The sequence below is a fragment of the Chlorocebus sabaeus genome, chromosome 28, assembly GCF_047675955.1.
Source record: "Chlorocebus sabaeus isolate Y175 chromosome 28, mChlSab1.0.hap1, whole genome shotgun sequence".
In the NCBI taxonomy this organism is placed as follows: Eukaryota; Metazoa; Chordata; class Mammalia; order Primates; family Cercopithecidae; genus Chlorocebus; species Chlorocebus sabaeus.
In genome coordinates, this window is record NC_132931.1 from 7,507,355 (window position 1) to 7,520,733 (window position 13,379).

Here is a 13,379-nt window from a genome sequence, read left to right on the forward strand (position 1 = left end):
GCAGCAACAGCAGCAGCAGCAGCACCGGGGGAGCCCCCCAGGCGGACTACAAGTCCCGGCAGGCCGCGCGCGGGCTGCGCATGCGCAGCGGGGGCCGGCGTTTGAGTGGCAAGTTGTTTGTTACAGCGAACACCAGCTGCTCCCCGCGCCGGGCGCCGCGCGCCGCTGCTCCGCCGCTCGGCCCCTCGGTTGCTGCTCCGCCGGCGCTGCCTCCCTCGCCCCGCGGCTCCCCCTCGCAACTTGGCTGGCCTCCTCCCTTTTGTCCGGCCCGGCCTGGCAGCCGCCGCCCCCCGCGCCCGGCGCCGAGCTCCCGGGTCCCCGGGCCGGCTGTCGGTGCCGGCAGGGCGCGGAGGGGGCGGGGGCCGCGGCTCGTCCCCCCGCGGATGAGCCGCCGCGGACGGGGCGCGGGCGGACGATGGAACTCCACATCCTGGAGCACCGGCTGCAAGTTGCCAGCGTCGCCAAGGAGAGTATCCCGCTGTTCACCTACGGCCTGATCAAACTTGCCTTCCTGTCCTCCAAGACCAGGTGAGCGCGCGGGGACGCGGCGCCGGCCGGGGACAGACAAAGGGGGCGCACCCCGGGCCGCTGTCCTCGCCGCCGCGCCTCGGAAAACAACTTCGGGCCCTGGGAGCGCCCCCGCCCCGCCCCCGCCGCCGCTTCGCCCGCGTCTGACAAAGCCCGAGCCACAGGGTCCTGGCTCCCGGACCCCCCGCAACCCTCCACCCCCCGGTGCGCCACCCCCCACCTCCGTCGTACCCCCCCCATCTCCCACCCCCTCCCCCATCGCAGCCCCCTCTCCGAAATCCGGGGGGCTGGAGCGGCTGCAGTGACGGATCCGTGAATGGATGAAGGAACGAACGAATGAATGAATGAAAAACAGGTGTGAGGACGCGGCCGTGGAAAAAACAAACTAACGCCCCCATCCCCCTCATCCCTCGGTTGGGCCGGCCCCCGTCGCCACGGCGGGGGGAGGGATTCCGCTGAGCGCGGTTACCCAGAGCAGAAAATCATAAAATCATTAGTGGGTGTTTATCTCAAGGTGCCTACGAGGCTTGTTCGCGGACGGCCTGGAATTGGGGGGGAAGGGGGGCTGGGCGAGGGCCAGGGAGGGGCTGCAGAGGACGTGATTCTTTCTCCTTGGGGTCCTGGAAAAGGGGTGGGGGATGTTTTGCCCAACCGTGGAAGGGGAGGAGCAGGCGTGTTTATGCATCTGCCTTGAGGCTGGGCTTGGATGCTGCAGGGGCAAAAATAGTTGAAGGCCTTGGAAGGTAAAAGAGGGAGACACACACACTCACAGACATACACACACTCTCACTGTCTCTCTCTCACTCGGATTTTCCCTGTGCCAGGTAAAGCTTTGACTTTGTGAGCTCCGGTGGGTGCTTGCATTAGGGTTTTGTTGTTGTTGTTGAAGGAGCCTGAGCCCAGGGGAGTGTGAGGACCAGCTAGCTGCTGTAACTTAAGTCTCGTTTGCCCACCATTGTGACTGTTAAAAAGGAATGATAAAGTTGTTACTGGCTGGTTTTTCGCGGTTTGGGGCGGTGGTGGCTCTCCCTCACTGCAAAATGAATGAATACATTACAGGTCAAGGTTAGCGTGAAAATGACAGCCCCCTTAGGCTGCCCCCTTTGGCACTGAGCTCAAGGGACACAGGGAAATAATTCTATCCGAGCCTGTTATGCGCCTGTGAAAGTTCTTGCTTGGAAATCTCACTTTGATGTGTGTATCTGAGCCGGGTGCTCAGTCCGGCTATTGTTTGCGAGATGGAGCCAGATCTGCCGGTGGTATCTTGTTTACTTTCTTCTCCGGCTGCTCAGTAGGGTTTGGAGATTTGAAATCCTCGCCTAGACTCTGCCACGGAGGCTGTGCTCCCCGTTGATTGCAAAGGGTAATGATTAAACAGGTCATTTGAAAACAAAAGCCAACAGCTCGGATTCTGAACCGCGCCCCCACCCCTCACACAAAAGACCCCTCTGGCTGTTGACACTTTCAGATCCTGCTTCTGCCTGCCCTCTGCCCCCCACTCCCTAGCCGGGCTTGACGTTCCAAGGCTTGGAGGTAACAGAACAGCCTTGTTTTTCCAAGCCTTGGCCCTCAGCCCTGGGCAGCCCCCTGGCTGATTTCTCGGCCACCATTCAAATGAGGATGATGACTCAGGCTGCGGCTGTTCACTGGGCCTGGGTGCTGGAAGGAGGGGGCATTTGGGGGCTTCTTAGAAAGGTAGCAAAGGGCAGGATTCCTCAGCCCCTTCCCCTTGGTGGAGGGACTGGACTTCTTCCAACCCCCAACTCAGGGTTCCCTTTGGGGACTCATGGATAGGCATGTCCCTGGGGACAAGCCCCTCTGCTGGCCTCTGTGAACACGAGAAAACCTGCCTCTCAGTGGATCCTCCTTCCTCCCTCCTGCAGAAAGCAGCCTGTCCTGTCCCAGGCCCAGGTGACCCAGCTGACTAGTCCAGTTTCAAGATGACTCAGAGGCCAAAGGCCATCTCTGCGTTTCCTTGGTCTGGGCCTCAAAAGGTGCTGGAATATTTGTCAAATGCCTGAGGACCAGCCACCCCAAGCACTTTGAGCCCAGATAGTGGCGTCGGATCATGACCAGAGCTCCCTGCCTGTGTGGCTGAGGCGAAGTGTCTCTCCTCGGGCTCACACTTTGTCCGTCTGTAAAATAGAGATAGCACTACTTGGCCCACTCGTGGACACAGAACTGTGTGGATGGCATGGGATGATTGTGGGAAATGGCTTTTTAGCAAGTGCTAATGGGTCGTAGAGTGGGGATATAGCATTTAAGCTGTTTTCAGTAATCAGCCATCCAGGTAGAACCCCCTAGAATCCTCCTGCAATACCTGCCCCTGGGTGTTGACCCATAGCTCTGTCACCTCCCTCTCCAAAACCTAAGTTTAGCCCAGACTAGCATAGCATGCCCTGAGGGTCCCTGTGCCACCTGTTTCCTTTTTTTTTTTTTTTTTTTTTTGAGACAGTTTTGCTCTTGTCCGGGCTGGAGTGCGATGGCGTGATCTCGGCTCACTGCAGCTTCCACCTCCCAAATTCAAGCGATTCTCCTGCCTCAGCCTCCCGAGTAGCTGGGATTACAGGCGTGCGCCACCACGCCTGTCTAATTTTGTGTAGAGACAGGGCTTCTCCATGTTGGTCAGGCTGGTCTCAAACTCCCGACCTCAGGTGATCCACTCACCTCGACCTCCCAAAGTGCTGGGGTTACAGGCGTGAGCTACCGCGCCCAGCCCGTTTACAGTTTTGTCAGTCACATTCTATAGCATCAAATCATTGACATGGCATTCGAGGCCCTTTGGGATCTAGATCCTGAAACCTCATCTTTATTTTTTTATTTTTTATTTTTCTCTTTTAGAGACAGTCTTGCTCTGTTGTACAGGCTGGAGTACAGTGGCGCCATCATAGCTCAATGCAGCCTCCAACTCCCGGGCTCAAGCGATCCTCCCACCTCGACCTCCCAAAGTCCTGGGATTACTGCTCCTGGCCTTGAATCCTCATCTTTAGCCCTCCCCCAGCAAATACACAATTTGCGTTATTGTTCCCTACATACCTTTGTGCCTTTGTATCTACCTCTCTTCCATCTGCCTGGAATATTCTCCCCACCCACCCCTAGTAATTCTATTGAATCCTCAAGAGCTAATGACAGCACCCTGAAACCTTCCTGAACCTTTCCCTCCGCCCCTTAGCAGACTTAAGTCATTTCTTCCCTCTCGTGGGGGAGTTGTGGAAAGGGAATGGCATTAGGAAACATTTACTCTGTGTGGGGGTGTGGCTGGGTCCAAGCAATACAGAGATGCCTTGCCCCTTCCTTTGCCAAGCCCTAGAGCCTGGTGGAAGAGAAAGAAAGAGGCCATCACTCTACAGCAGGGGGGAGTCAGGGAAGGGCTGGTCTAGCAGGGTACCTAGAAGGCTGGGTGCCTACCTGCAGGAGGTGGTACTAGATCTTAGAACTTTTTGTTTGTTTTTAAGAGATGGGGTCTCACTCTATTGCCCAGGCTGAAGTACAGTGGCACCATCATAGCTCACTGCAGCCTCGAACTCCTAGGCTCAAGCAATTCTCTAACCTCAGCCTCCCAAGCAACTGGGACTGCGGGTACGCACCACCACACTCAGCTAATTTTTAAATTTCTTGTAGCAATGGGGGTCTCACTGTGTTGCCCAGGCTGGCCTCGAACTCCTGGCCTCACATGATCCTCCCACCTCAGCCTCTCAGCATGAACTTACAGGCATGAGCCATTGGTCCTTAGGGCTTTTGAAGGAGAAAAGCCATAAGGGCCAGTGGCTCACACTCAGAATTAACTAGTCGGAAGAGGGGATCTAGACCCCAGGACCCCCAGGTGTGTTCTGTGTATTAGGTATTAAACCTGCTTTGCAAACCAGGAACCTGGGGCTCAAAGATTAAGTGACTTGCTCAAGGTCACGTAAGAAGTGATAGACCCGGGATTTAAATGTGCAAATCTGCACCTTTCTACGTAAGCTCCGAGTTTTTGCTATTGCAGGTTGCAAGAGATGCCCCCATTGAATGGTTATGTCCAGCCCTTCTTTCTGCAGCACACTGTTCTGAAAGGCTTGGGAGCACAGAACTGAAATGCTGGCCTTTCTGTATTCCCGCCTACTTGGCCTTGGTGGGCCTTTTCTTTATTTTTTTCTTTTCTTTTCTTTTCTTTTTTTTTGAGATGGAGTCTCACTCTGTCGCCCAGGCTGGAGTGCAGTGGCGCAATCTCTGCCCACTGCAAGCTCCGCCTCCCGGGTTCACGCCATTCTCCTGCCTCAGCCTCCCTGGTAGCTGGGACTACAGGTGCCTGGCTAATTTTTTGTATTTTTAGTAGAGATGGGTTTCACCGTCTTAGCCAGGATGGTCTCGATCTCCTGACCTCGTGATCCACCCACCTCAGCCTCCCAAAGTGCTGGGATTACAGGCGAGAGCCACCACGACCTGCTTAGACATTCTACTTCATTAGAACCTTAGAGCCTATCTCAGACACTTCCTTCCAGGCACCTTACGTATTTCTCAACTTTTGCCCGTAACAACGTGTTATTGGCCTGTCTTTTTCTCTTACCTAGGTTGTAAACCTTTAGGTTTTTTGTGCGTGATTTGATCCACCCCTCCCCACCACCACCATCACCACAGTACCTACCAGTGATGATGAGAGCTGCCGTTGACTTTGTCATATTTTGCAGAGTGGTGAAGACACTAGCTTTGGAGAAGTACAACGGCAAAGCCGCACGGCTGGAAAGAAACAGAATTGGGATTTGAACCAGGTCCCGTCCCCGCTGCGCTTAGCACCCTGCTTTGTAGGCACTTAGTAAATGTCTGTCTGATGGATTTCTGACCATCAGAGTGACCCAGATTTCAGCCCAAGTATTTGCCAGAGTCTCATAGGAGTGCCCTGGGGGCTGGAAGAGACGTCGCTGTAGAAGGCAGAATCACACCTGGTAAAAGCAGAGCCCAGCGACCCTGGCCCAGGTCTGCTGAACCAAGCCTCCAGCCAGGACCTTTGGAGAAGCATCTGGGTGTGGCTGGACTAGGCGAGGAATGTGCTTATTTATTCTTAGCATAAAGCCAGAAGGCAAGACCCTGGGTAGGTGAAGTCAAGTCTGTCCGCTGAGTGTCCCTTGTCCTCTGTGGTAACCCTGAGGCTCTGTGACCTAGCTGAGGGCCCTCTGTGGCCCACCTTACCTGTCTCTCCAGCCTCACCTCGAAGCTTCCAGCTTCCAGCCACACCCTAGGGTGCCTCCAGCCTTCAGGCCTGTTCTTTCTGCCTAGAGTATTACTTCTTGCCTTACCCTTTTCTTCCCCTTGCATCCTTCTAGATTCCATTTCAGCTTCCCTGAGGGCACATTGGGCTCACTCTTCCTCTGGTAGGATGGGCTTAACTCAAAATGATGAGGCCAGGCCCAGTGGCTCATGCCTATAATCCCAGCACTTTGGGAGGCTGAGGTGGGAGGATCCCTTGAAGTTAGGAGATTGAGACCAGCCTGGGCAACAAAGCAAGACCCCATCTCCATTAAAAAAAAATTTTTTTTTAATAAATTTTTAAAAAATAGCCAGGCATGGTGGTGCACACCTGTCGCAGGAGGTTTGGGTGGGAGGATCACTTGAGCCCGGGAATTTGAGGCTGCAGTGAGCTACGATGGCGCCACTGCACTCCAGCCTGAGCGACAGAGACCCTGTCTCTGAAAAACAATAAAAAAAGAAGATGAAATGTAACCAGGGGCTATCAACAAGGATGCTTTGTGGTTTTTGTTTGTTTGAGATGGAGTCCCATTTTGTCGCCCAGGCTGGAGTATGATGGTGCAATCTCGGCTCACTGCAACCTCCGCCTCCCTGGTTCAAGCAATTCTCCTGCCTCAGCCTCTGGAGGAGCTAGGATTACGGGCACCCGCCACCACACCCAGCTAATTTTGTATTTTTAGTAGAGACAGGGTTTTGCCATGTTGCTCAGGTCGGTCTCGAACTCCTGACCTCAGGTGATCCTCCCACCTTGGCCTCCCAGAGTGCTGAGATTACAGGCATGAACCACTGCGCCCGGCCAGCAAGGATGCTTTGAGCTACAAACAACAAAAAGCCAGGACATAACCAATAAGAAGTTTGAACTTTGTGTGATCAAAGTTTATGGGTTGGGCTGCTCCAGGCTTGAGTAACTTAAAAGGCTTGATGAGGTCATCAATTTCTGCTTGGCTACTAACCGTGGCACAGAAGCATAGCCCCACTGTAATGGCTGGAGTGGCTCCGGGCGTCCTGGGCAGTCAGGAGGAAACTCGGTGAAGGAAGGAGCTGTTGCCTCTAGGGTGTCCCTGAGAAAACCTTTCCAGGGGTAACCCCCATCCCTGCACAGACTTCCTCATCTCATTGGTCAGAACTGGGTCACATGAACATGCCTCAGCCTATTACAGGCACAGGGAATGAGACCATCATGGACCAATCAGGATTCACCACTCAAGGTGGGGCGTGCCGCCTGGATGGATGGTCTCCCCCACAGGTAGGTAGAGGACCCAGCAGCTGTGGGTGATGGCCTTGTCCACAGTGGGACTGAGGCACTCGGTCCCGTAGCTGACCTACCTAGGACAGGCCTGGAGGCTGACTCAGGTGTGAGGGGCAGAGAGATTACTGTGCACAGACCTCTGTGTGACCCCGGATCTAGGTGGGATCCCAGTGTGCCCCATCTGTCTGGCTCACCCCGACCCTGCTGGAATCTGACCCTACTCCCAGAGTCCCCTCTATTTTTGTATTAATATTATTATGGAGCCACCTCTTTATTATTTGTTTATTTTGGAGACAGGGGCTCTATTGCCCAGGCTGGAGCTCACTGCAGCCTCAAACTCCTGGGCTCAAGGGATCCTCCTGCCTCAGCCTCCCAAATAGCTGGGACTACAGGCGTGCACCACCACACCTGGCTAATTTATTTTACTCTATGTTTAGTAGAGACTGTGTTGCCCAGGCTGGTCTTGAACTCCTGGCCTCAAGCAGTCCTCCCACCTCGGCCTCCCAAAGTGCTAGGATCACAAGTATAAGCCACCATGCCTGGCTAATTTTTGTATTTTTAGTAGAGACGGGGTTTCGCTATGTTGGCCAGGCTGGTCTCGAACTCCTGATCCGAGGTGATCCACCTGCCTCGGCCTCCCCAAAGTGCTGGGATTACAGGTGTGAGCCACCATGCCCGGCCGAGCAGCACCCTCCTTTTTGCCCATGAAATGCTGTTATCTTTACATTCCAGTCTAGAAAGCCCATTGGATTGGCAAAAACTATACAGACAAGTATGCAATAAGCATGTGCCCATCAAAACCTTCTGCTGAATGCCCGGATCTGCTGAATGCACGTCTCTGGTTTGTTTTGACCTTCTCTGGATCGTTCGTGTTCCTACCTGCAGGAAATCTTGCAAATGAGCCACGGTAAACCCTAAAGTCTTTTATTTATTATTATTATTTTTTGAGACGGAGTCTCGTGCTGTCGTCCAACCTGGAGCGCGGTGGCGCAATCTCGGCTCACTGCAACCTCCGCCTCCCAGGTTCAAGCAATTTTCCTGCCTCAGCCTCCTGAGGAGCTGACATTACAGGCGCACGCCACCACACCCGGCTAATTTTTTGTATTTTTAGTACAGACGGTGTTTCACCATGTTGGTCAGGCTGGTCTCGAACTCTTGACCTCGTGATCCCCCTGCCTCGGTCTCCCAAAGTACTGGAAGGTATGAGCCACCGTGTCCGGCCGGTGAACACTAAAGTCTTAAGAGACATTTATGGGAGAAAAGATTAAAAGTGCACAAAGTCCATGCAGAGCCCTCATCATTCCTCGGAGCACATTGGGCTGAGGCCACTGTCTCATTGCAGTTTAGGGAAACGACAGGCTAGCCCAAGGGAGTTAGAGCCCTGGGACACCTCGGCTGGAATCCCAGCACTGCTCATCCTGGCTGTGTGACCTTGGAAAAGTTGCTTGGCCTTTCTGTGCTATGTTTCTTACCTATAAAACAGGGATGGTGGTCATGCCTGCAACCTAAGTGGTTGTGAGGACTTGATGAGATAAACCACGTCAAACACACTCAAGAGTACCTGGTCCACTAGAAGCTCCAATAAGCATTCTTTTTTGAGATGGAGTATTGCTCTGTTATGCAGGCTGGAGTGCAGTGGCATGATCTCAGCTCACTGCAACCTCTGTCTCCCAGGTTCAAGGAATTCTCCTGCCCCAGTCTCCCAAGTAGCTGGGATTACAGGTCTCCACCACCATGCCTGGCTAATTTTCGTATTTTTAGTAGACAGAGGGTTTCACCATTTTGCCCAGACTGGTTTCGAACTCCCAGCCTCAAGTGATCTGCCTGCCTTGACTTCCCAGAGTGCTGGATTACAAGCGTGAGCCACCGTACCCAGCCATTAAGCATTAACTGGGAAGGCTCTGGGGCCACTGGCCAGCACCAGTTTGTGAGGGCAGAGCCAGAAAAGCCCAGGATTAGAAAACTTTTTACACACAAACATAATCGCATCCTGATTCTGGAAAATGGAGATGCTGTCACTGCTCTCGCAGAACTAAGCCTAGGACCTCACCTGCCACTTAGGTGTTGGCCTCTGGGGAGGGGCAGCCAAAATGCTCTAGGACCACAGAGCTGTAAGCCAGTAAGGCTTCCTAGAGGAGGCGGCACCATCTGAGCCAAGAATGGGGTGATGGGTGACATGAGAAAATGTCAGGAGGTGCTGGGGATAAAGCAAGATGAGCAAGCAGGGAACAGGAGTGGGTGGGCACAGATGGATCAGGGGAGGGGTATGGGTGGAGAGGGTACGGGGTGAGCCCCAGAGCCTTGCCCGTGCCCACTCAGGACAGCCATCGTCTGCTGCTGCCCAGAGAAAGGGGCTGGCTCAACCCCAGCTCCAAATCTTTTTCCTATGCCTTTTTCCTTTTTCCTCATCTCCTTCCTGAACTATCCAGATAGCTTCCTGCCTCCTGCCTCTAGGGCAGCCCAAATGCTCATTGCAGCCCCATCCCTCTGGGCTGGAGAAGCAAATGCCTGGAGGCTGGAAAGAGAAAGGTGTCTATAGGGAATAAGCCGCTGTCCTGTGGCAGGTGCAAATTGGTACGCTGTGTTCACGCAGAAACCCCACAGCGTGTACCTGCTGTAGGCAAGGCCCGATGGGAAGCGCGAAAGGAGTTTCTGTCCTGTGGGAGGAAAAGATGTGAGTCCTGTGTGTTCTCCAGCAAAAGCAGAGGGTGAGAGGACCAGAGGCCCACACAGGGGGCGTGGTTGGGAGTGCAGGGGTAGGGGGGAGTCCGGGAGGAAGGAGGGACACAACTGGAGTGGGTGCTGGGTGGACTTCATGCATTCCTTCCAAATCCCTGACCACATCTCTACCTTGCGTGGTTTTGTTTGTTTTTTGAGACAGGGTCTCACTCTGTGACCCACGCGGGAATGCAATGGCGTGATCTCAGCTCACTGCAACCCCTGCTTCCTGGGTTCAAGCGACTCTTACGCCTCAGCCTCCTGAGTAGTTGGGATTACAGGCACGCACCACCATGCCTGGCTAATTTTTTTGTATTTTAATAGAGACGGGGTTTCGCCATGTTGGCCAGGGTAGTCTCGAACTCCTGACCTCAGGTGATCCACCCACCTTGGCCTCCCAAAGTGCTGGGATTACAGGCATGAGCCACCACGCCCAGCCTGAATCTTTCTTGATCAGATGTCTTCTGTCTGTCCACTCTCGCTCTGTCTACTCCCTTCCCAACACATGCCCTGTTTTAGGTAACCATGGTAGTTTTGTTTTGTTTTGTTTTGTTTGTTTTTGTTTGTGGAGATGGAGTTACACTCTGTCTCCCAGGCTGGAGTACAGTGGCATGATCTTGGCTCACTGCGACCTCTGCCTCCTGGTTTCAAGTGATGCTCCTGCCTCAGCCTCCTGAGGAGCTGGGGTTACAGGTACCGCCATCATGCCCAGCTAATTTTTTGTATTTTTAATTCAGATGGGTTTTACTGGGTTGGCCAGGCTGGTCTTGAACTCCTGACCTCAAGTGATCTGCCCGCCTCAGCCTCCTAGAGTGCTGGGATTACAGGTATGAGCCACCACACCTGGCCAACTGTGGTAGTTTTGTTTTGTTTTAGATTTTTTTGTACAGAGGGGGTCTCACTCTGTTGTCCAGGCCGGTCTCAAACTCCTGACCTTAAATGATCCTTCCACCTTGGTTTCCCAGAGTGCTGGGATTACAGGCATGAGCCTTGCATGAGCCACTGCTCCCAGCTGCTGGTGGTTTTAAAAGCTAGGATCCCTCCACCCTCCTCTCCTTTAAATGTCTGTCTTAGCTACTTTCTTCTAAGTCACTGGGAGATGGTAAAAACAATGCTGCGAGACTTCCAAGGCTAGGGCACAAAAGGATAGCTTCTGTGTGGCGCTCCCTCTCTCCCGGATCCCTTGCTCTGTGGGAAACCAACCACGAAGGCCTGAGGACACCCAAGCAGCCCCATGGAGAGGCCCATATGGAGAGGAACTGAGGCATCCCGCCCGCAGCCGGCAGAGTGGGACTTTGAAAACAGATCCTTCCGCCCCAGGCAAGCCTTCCAATGGATTGCAGCCCCAGCCAATGCCTGGAACTGCCAAGTTCAGCCACACCTAAATTCCTAACCCATAGGAACTGTGAGAGAGAATAAAAGCTTGTTGTTGTTTCAAGCCACTGAGATTTGGGGTAATTTGTTATGTAGCAACAGATAAGGAATGAAATGACCCTGCCATTTATCATTGAGATGGGAACAAACAGTTTTTAGAATAGCAGGAAGTACTTAAAATAATTACTAGATTGGCCAAGCGCAGTGGTTCATGCCTGTAATCCCTGCACGCCTGTAATCCCAGCACTTCAGGCTGATCGCTTGAGCTCAGGAGTTGGAGACCAGCCCAGGCAACATGGTAGGACCCCGACTCTGCAAAAATGCAAAAATTAGCTAGGCATGATGGCGCGTGCCTGTGATCCCAGCTACTCAGGAGGCAAAGATGGGAGGATTGCTTGAGCCTGGGGGGTAGAGGTTGCAGTGAGCCAAGATTGCACCACTGTACTCCAGCCTGGACAACATAATGAGACCCTGTCTCTTAATAATAATAATAATAATAACAACAACAACAACAGCCTACAGACAACAGGGCAAACCTGGCTATGTGATCACCCTACCTTTAGTCCAGCCAGAGAACTCTCGTGAGTCTTTAAACCTAACACAGACACTTCTTGACATTGGCTTCAGCATCCTCTCCTCCGGGAAGCCACCCTGGTGCCTGGTGAGTGGCTTCCTGCGATCACCCATGCCTCGGGGTGCAGGATGAGAGGGTGAGAGGGCTGGTCCCGATCCCCTTCTGTCCTCACCCCCAGGTCCATGTCCAGGGCTCAGGACTCATCGACCCTTGGTGTTGACTTTCATCTCCCAGGGATTAAAAAAGTCACTTGTAGCTGGGTGCAGTGGCTCACACCTGTAATCCCAGCTGGAGGTTGGGAGTTCAAGACCAGCCTGGCCAACAAGGCGAAGCTCCATCTCTACCAAAAATACAAAAATTAGCCGGGTGTGGTGGCGGGCGCCTGTAATCCCAGCTACTTGGGAGGCTGAGGCAGGAGAATCGCTTGAACCCAGGAGTTAGAGGTTCAGTGAGCCGAAATCATGCCACTACGCTCCAGCCTGGGCAACAAGAGTGAAACTCTATTTCAAAAAAAAAAAAACGTTGTAAAAAGTTTAATTGGTCTCTTCTGAGCCTGCACAGGGCTGGAAAGGTTTTCTCTTACAACAGATCTGCAATATGAGGAACCAGCCCAGTTGCATAAACGCTGGGCCAGTGGGATTCTGGGTGTCCATGGTCCCTTCGGGCCTTCCACGGTGCTAAATTAAAACTTTTTGAAAAAAATTCTTGAGACAGGGTCTCGCCCTGTCACCCAAGCTGGAGTGCAGTGATGCAATCTCAGCTCACTCTAGCCTCAATTTCCCAGGCTCCAGCAATCCTCCTGCCTCAGCCCCACTGAGTAGCTGGGACTGCAAGCACCCACCACTACGCCCAGATAATTTTTGTATTTTCTTATAGAGACGGGGTCTCGCTGTGTTGCCCAGGCTGATCTCGAACTCCTGGGCCCAAGTGATCCTCCTGCCTCAGCCTTCCAAAGTGCTGGGATTACAGGCGTGAGCTATAGCACCTGGCCTACATGGAAAACTGGTGTCTAGGTGCCATATACTCAGCCTTGCCCTCACCATAACACATTGAACATACTCCAACCTCTGAGCTAGATCTCTGCCTAAAAACCCGGGGTTTTGATTGCTCACCCACATTTTTTTTTTTTCTTTTTTTGAGACAGAGCCTTGCTCTATCACCCAGGCTGGTGTGCAGTGGTGTGATCTTGGCTCATTGCAACCTCCATCTCCTGGGTTCAAGAGATTCTCATCCCCCAGCCCCCCCAAGTAGCACGCCACCACACCTGACTAATTTTTGCATTTTTAGTAGAGACAGAGTTTCACCATGTCGCCCAGGCTGTTCTTGAACTCCTGACCTCAAGTGATCCACCAGCCTCGGCCTCCCAGAGTGCTAGGATAACAGGCGTGAGCCACTGCACCCGGCCATGCATCCACATTTACAGCAACCTTATTCACTAGGGCCTAAAGGTGGAAGTGACCCAGGTGTCTACTGATGGATGAACAGATCAACAAAATGGGATGTATTCACGCAAAGGCATATTATGCAGGGGGGAACAAGGAAGGAAATTCTGACACGTGCTACAACATGGATGAACCTTGAAGACATCATGCTGTGTGAAATCAACTAGTCATAAAAAGACAAATACTGCGTGATCCCACTTGTATGAAATACCTGGTGTAGTCGCCAGAGTCACAGAGACAGAAAGAATGATGGTGGCTAAGGGCTGGGGAG

At 53.1% G+C, this 13,379-nt stretch overlaps 1 protein-coding gene across 1 annotated transcript in view; it reads left to right on the forward strand.

Annotated features, from left to right (window-relative positions):
• The first annotated feature begins 313 nt into the window (after positions 1-313).
• The window catches only part of CASTOR2 (cytosolic arginine sensor for mTORC1 subunit 2), a 68,473-nt gene continuing 55,407 nt past the window's right edge, over positions 314-13,379 (forward strand). The window contains exon 1 of the mRNA XM_008018305.3: positions 314-528. Within this exon, the coding sequence (XP_008016496.1) occupies positions 416-528 (113 nt within the window). The 5' untranslated portion in view covers positions 314-415. The remainder of the gene's footprint in view (positions 529-13,379) is intronic.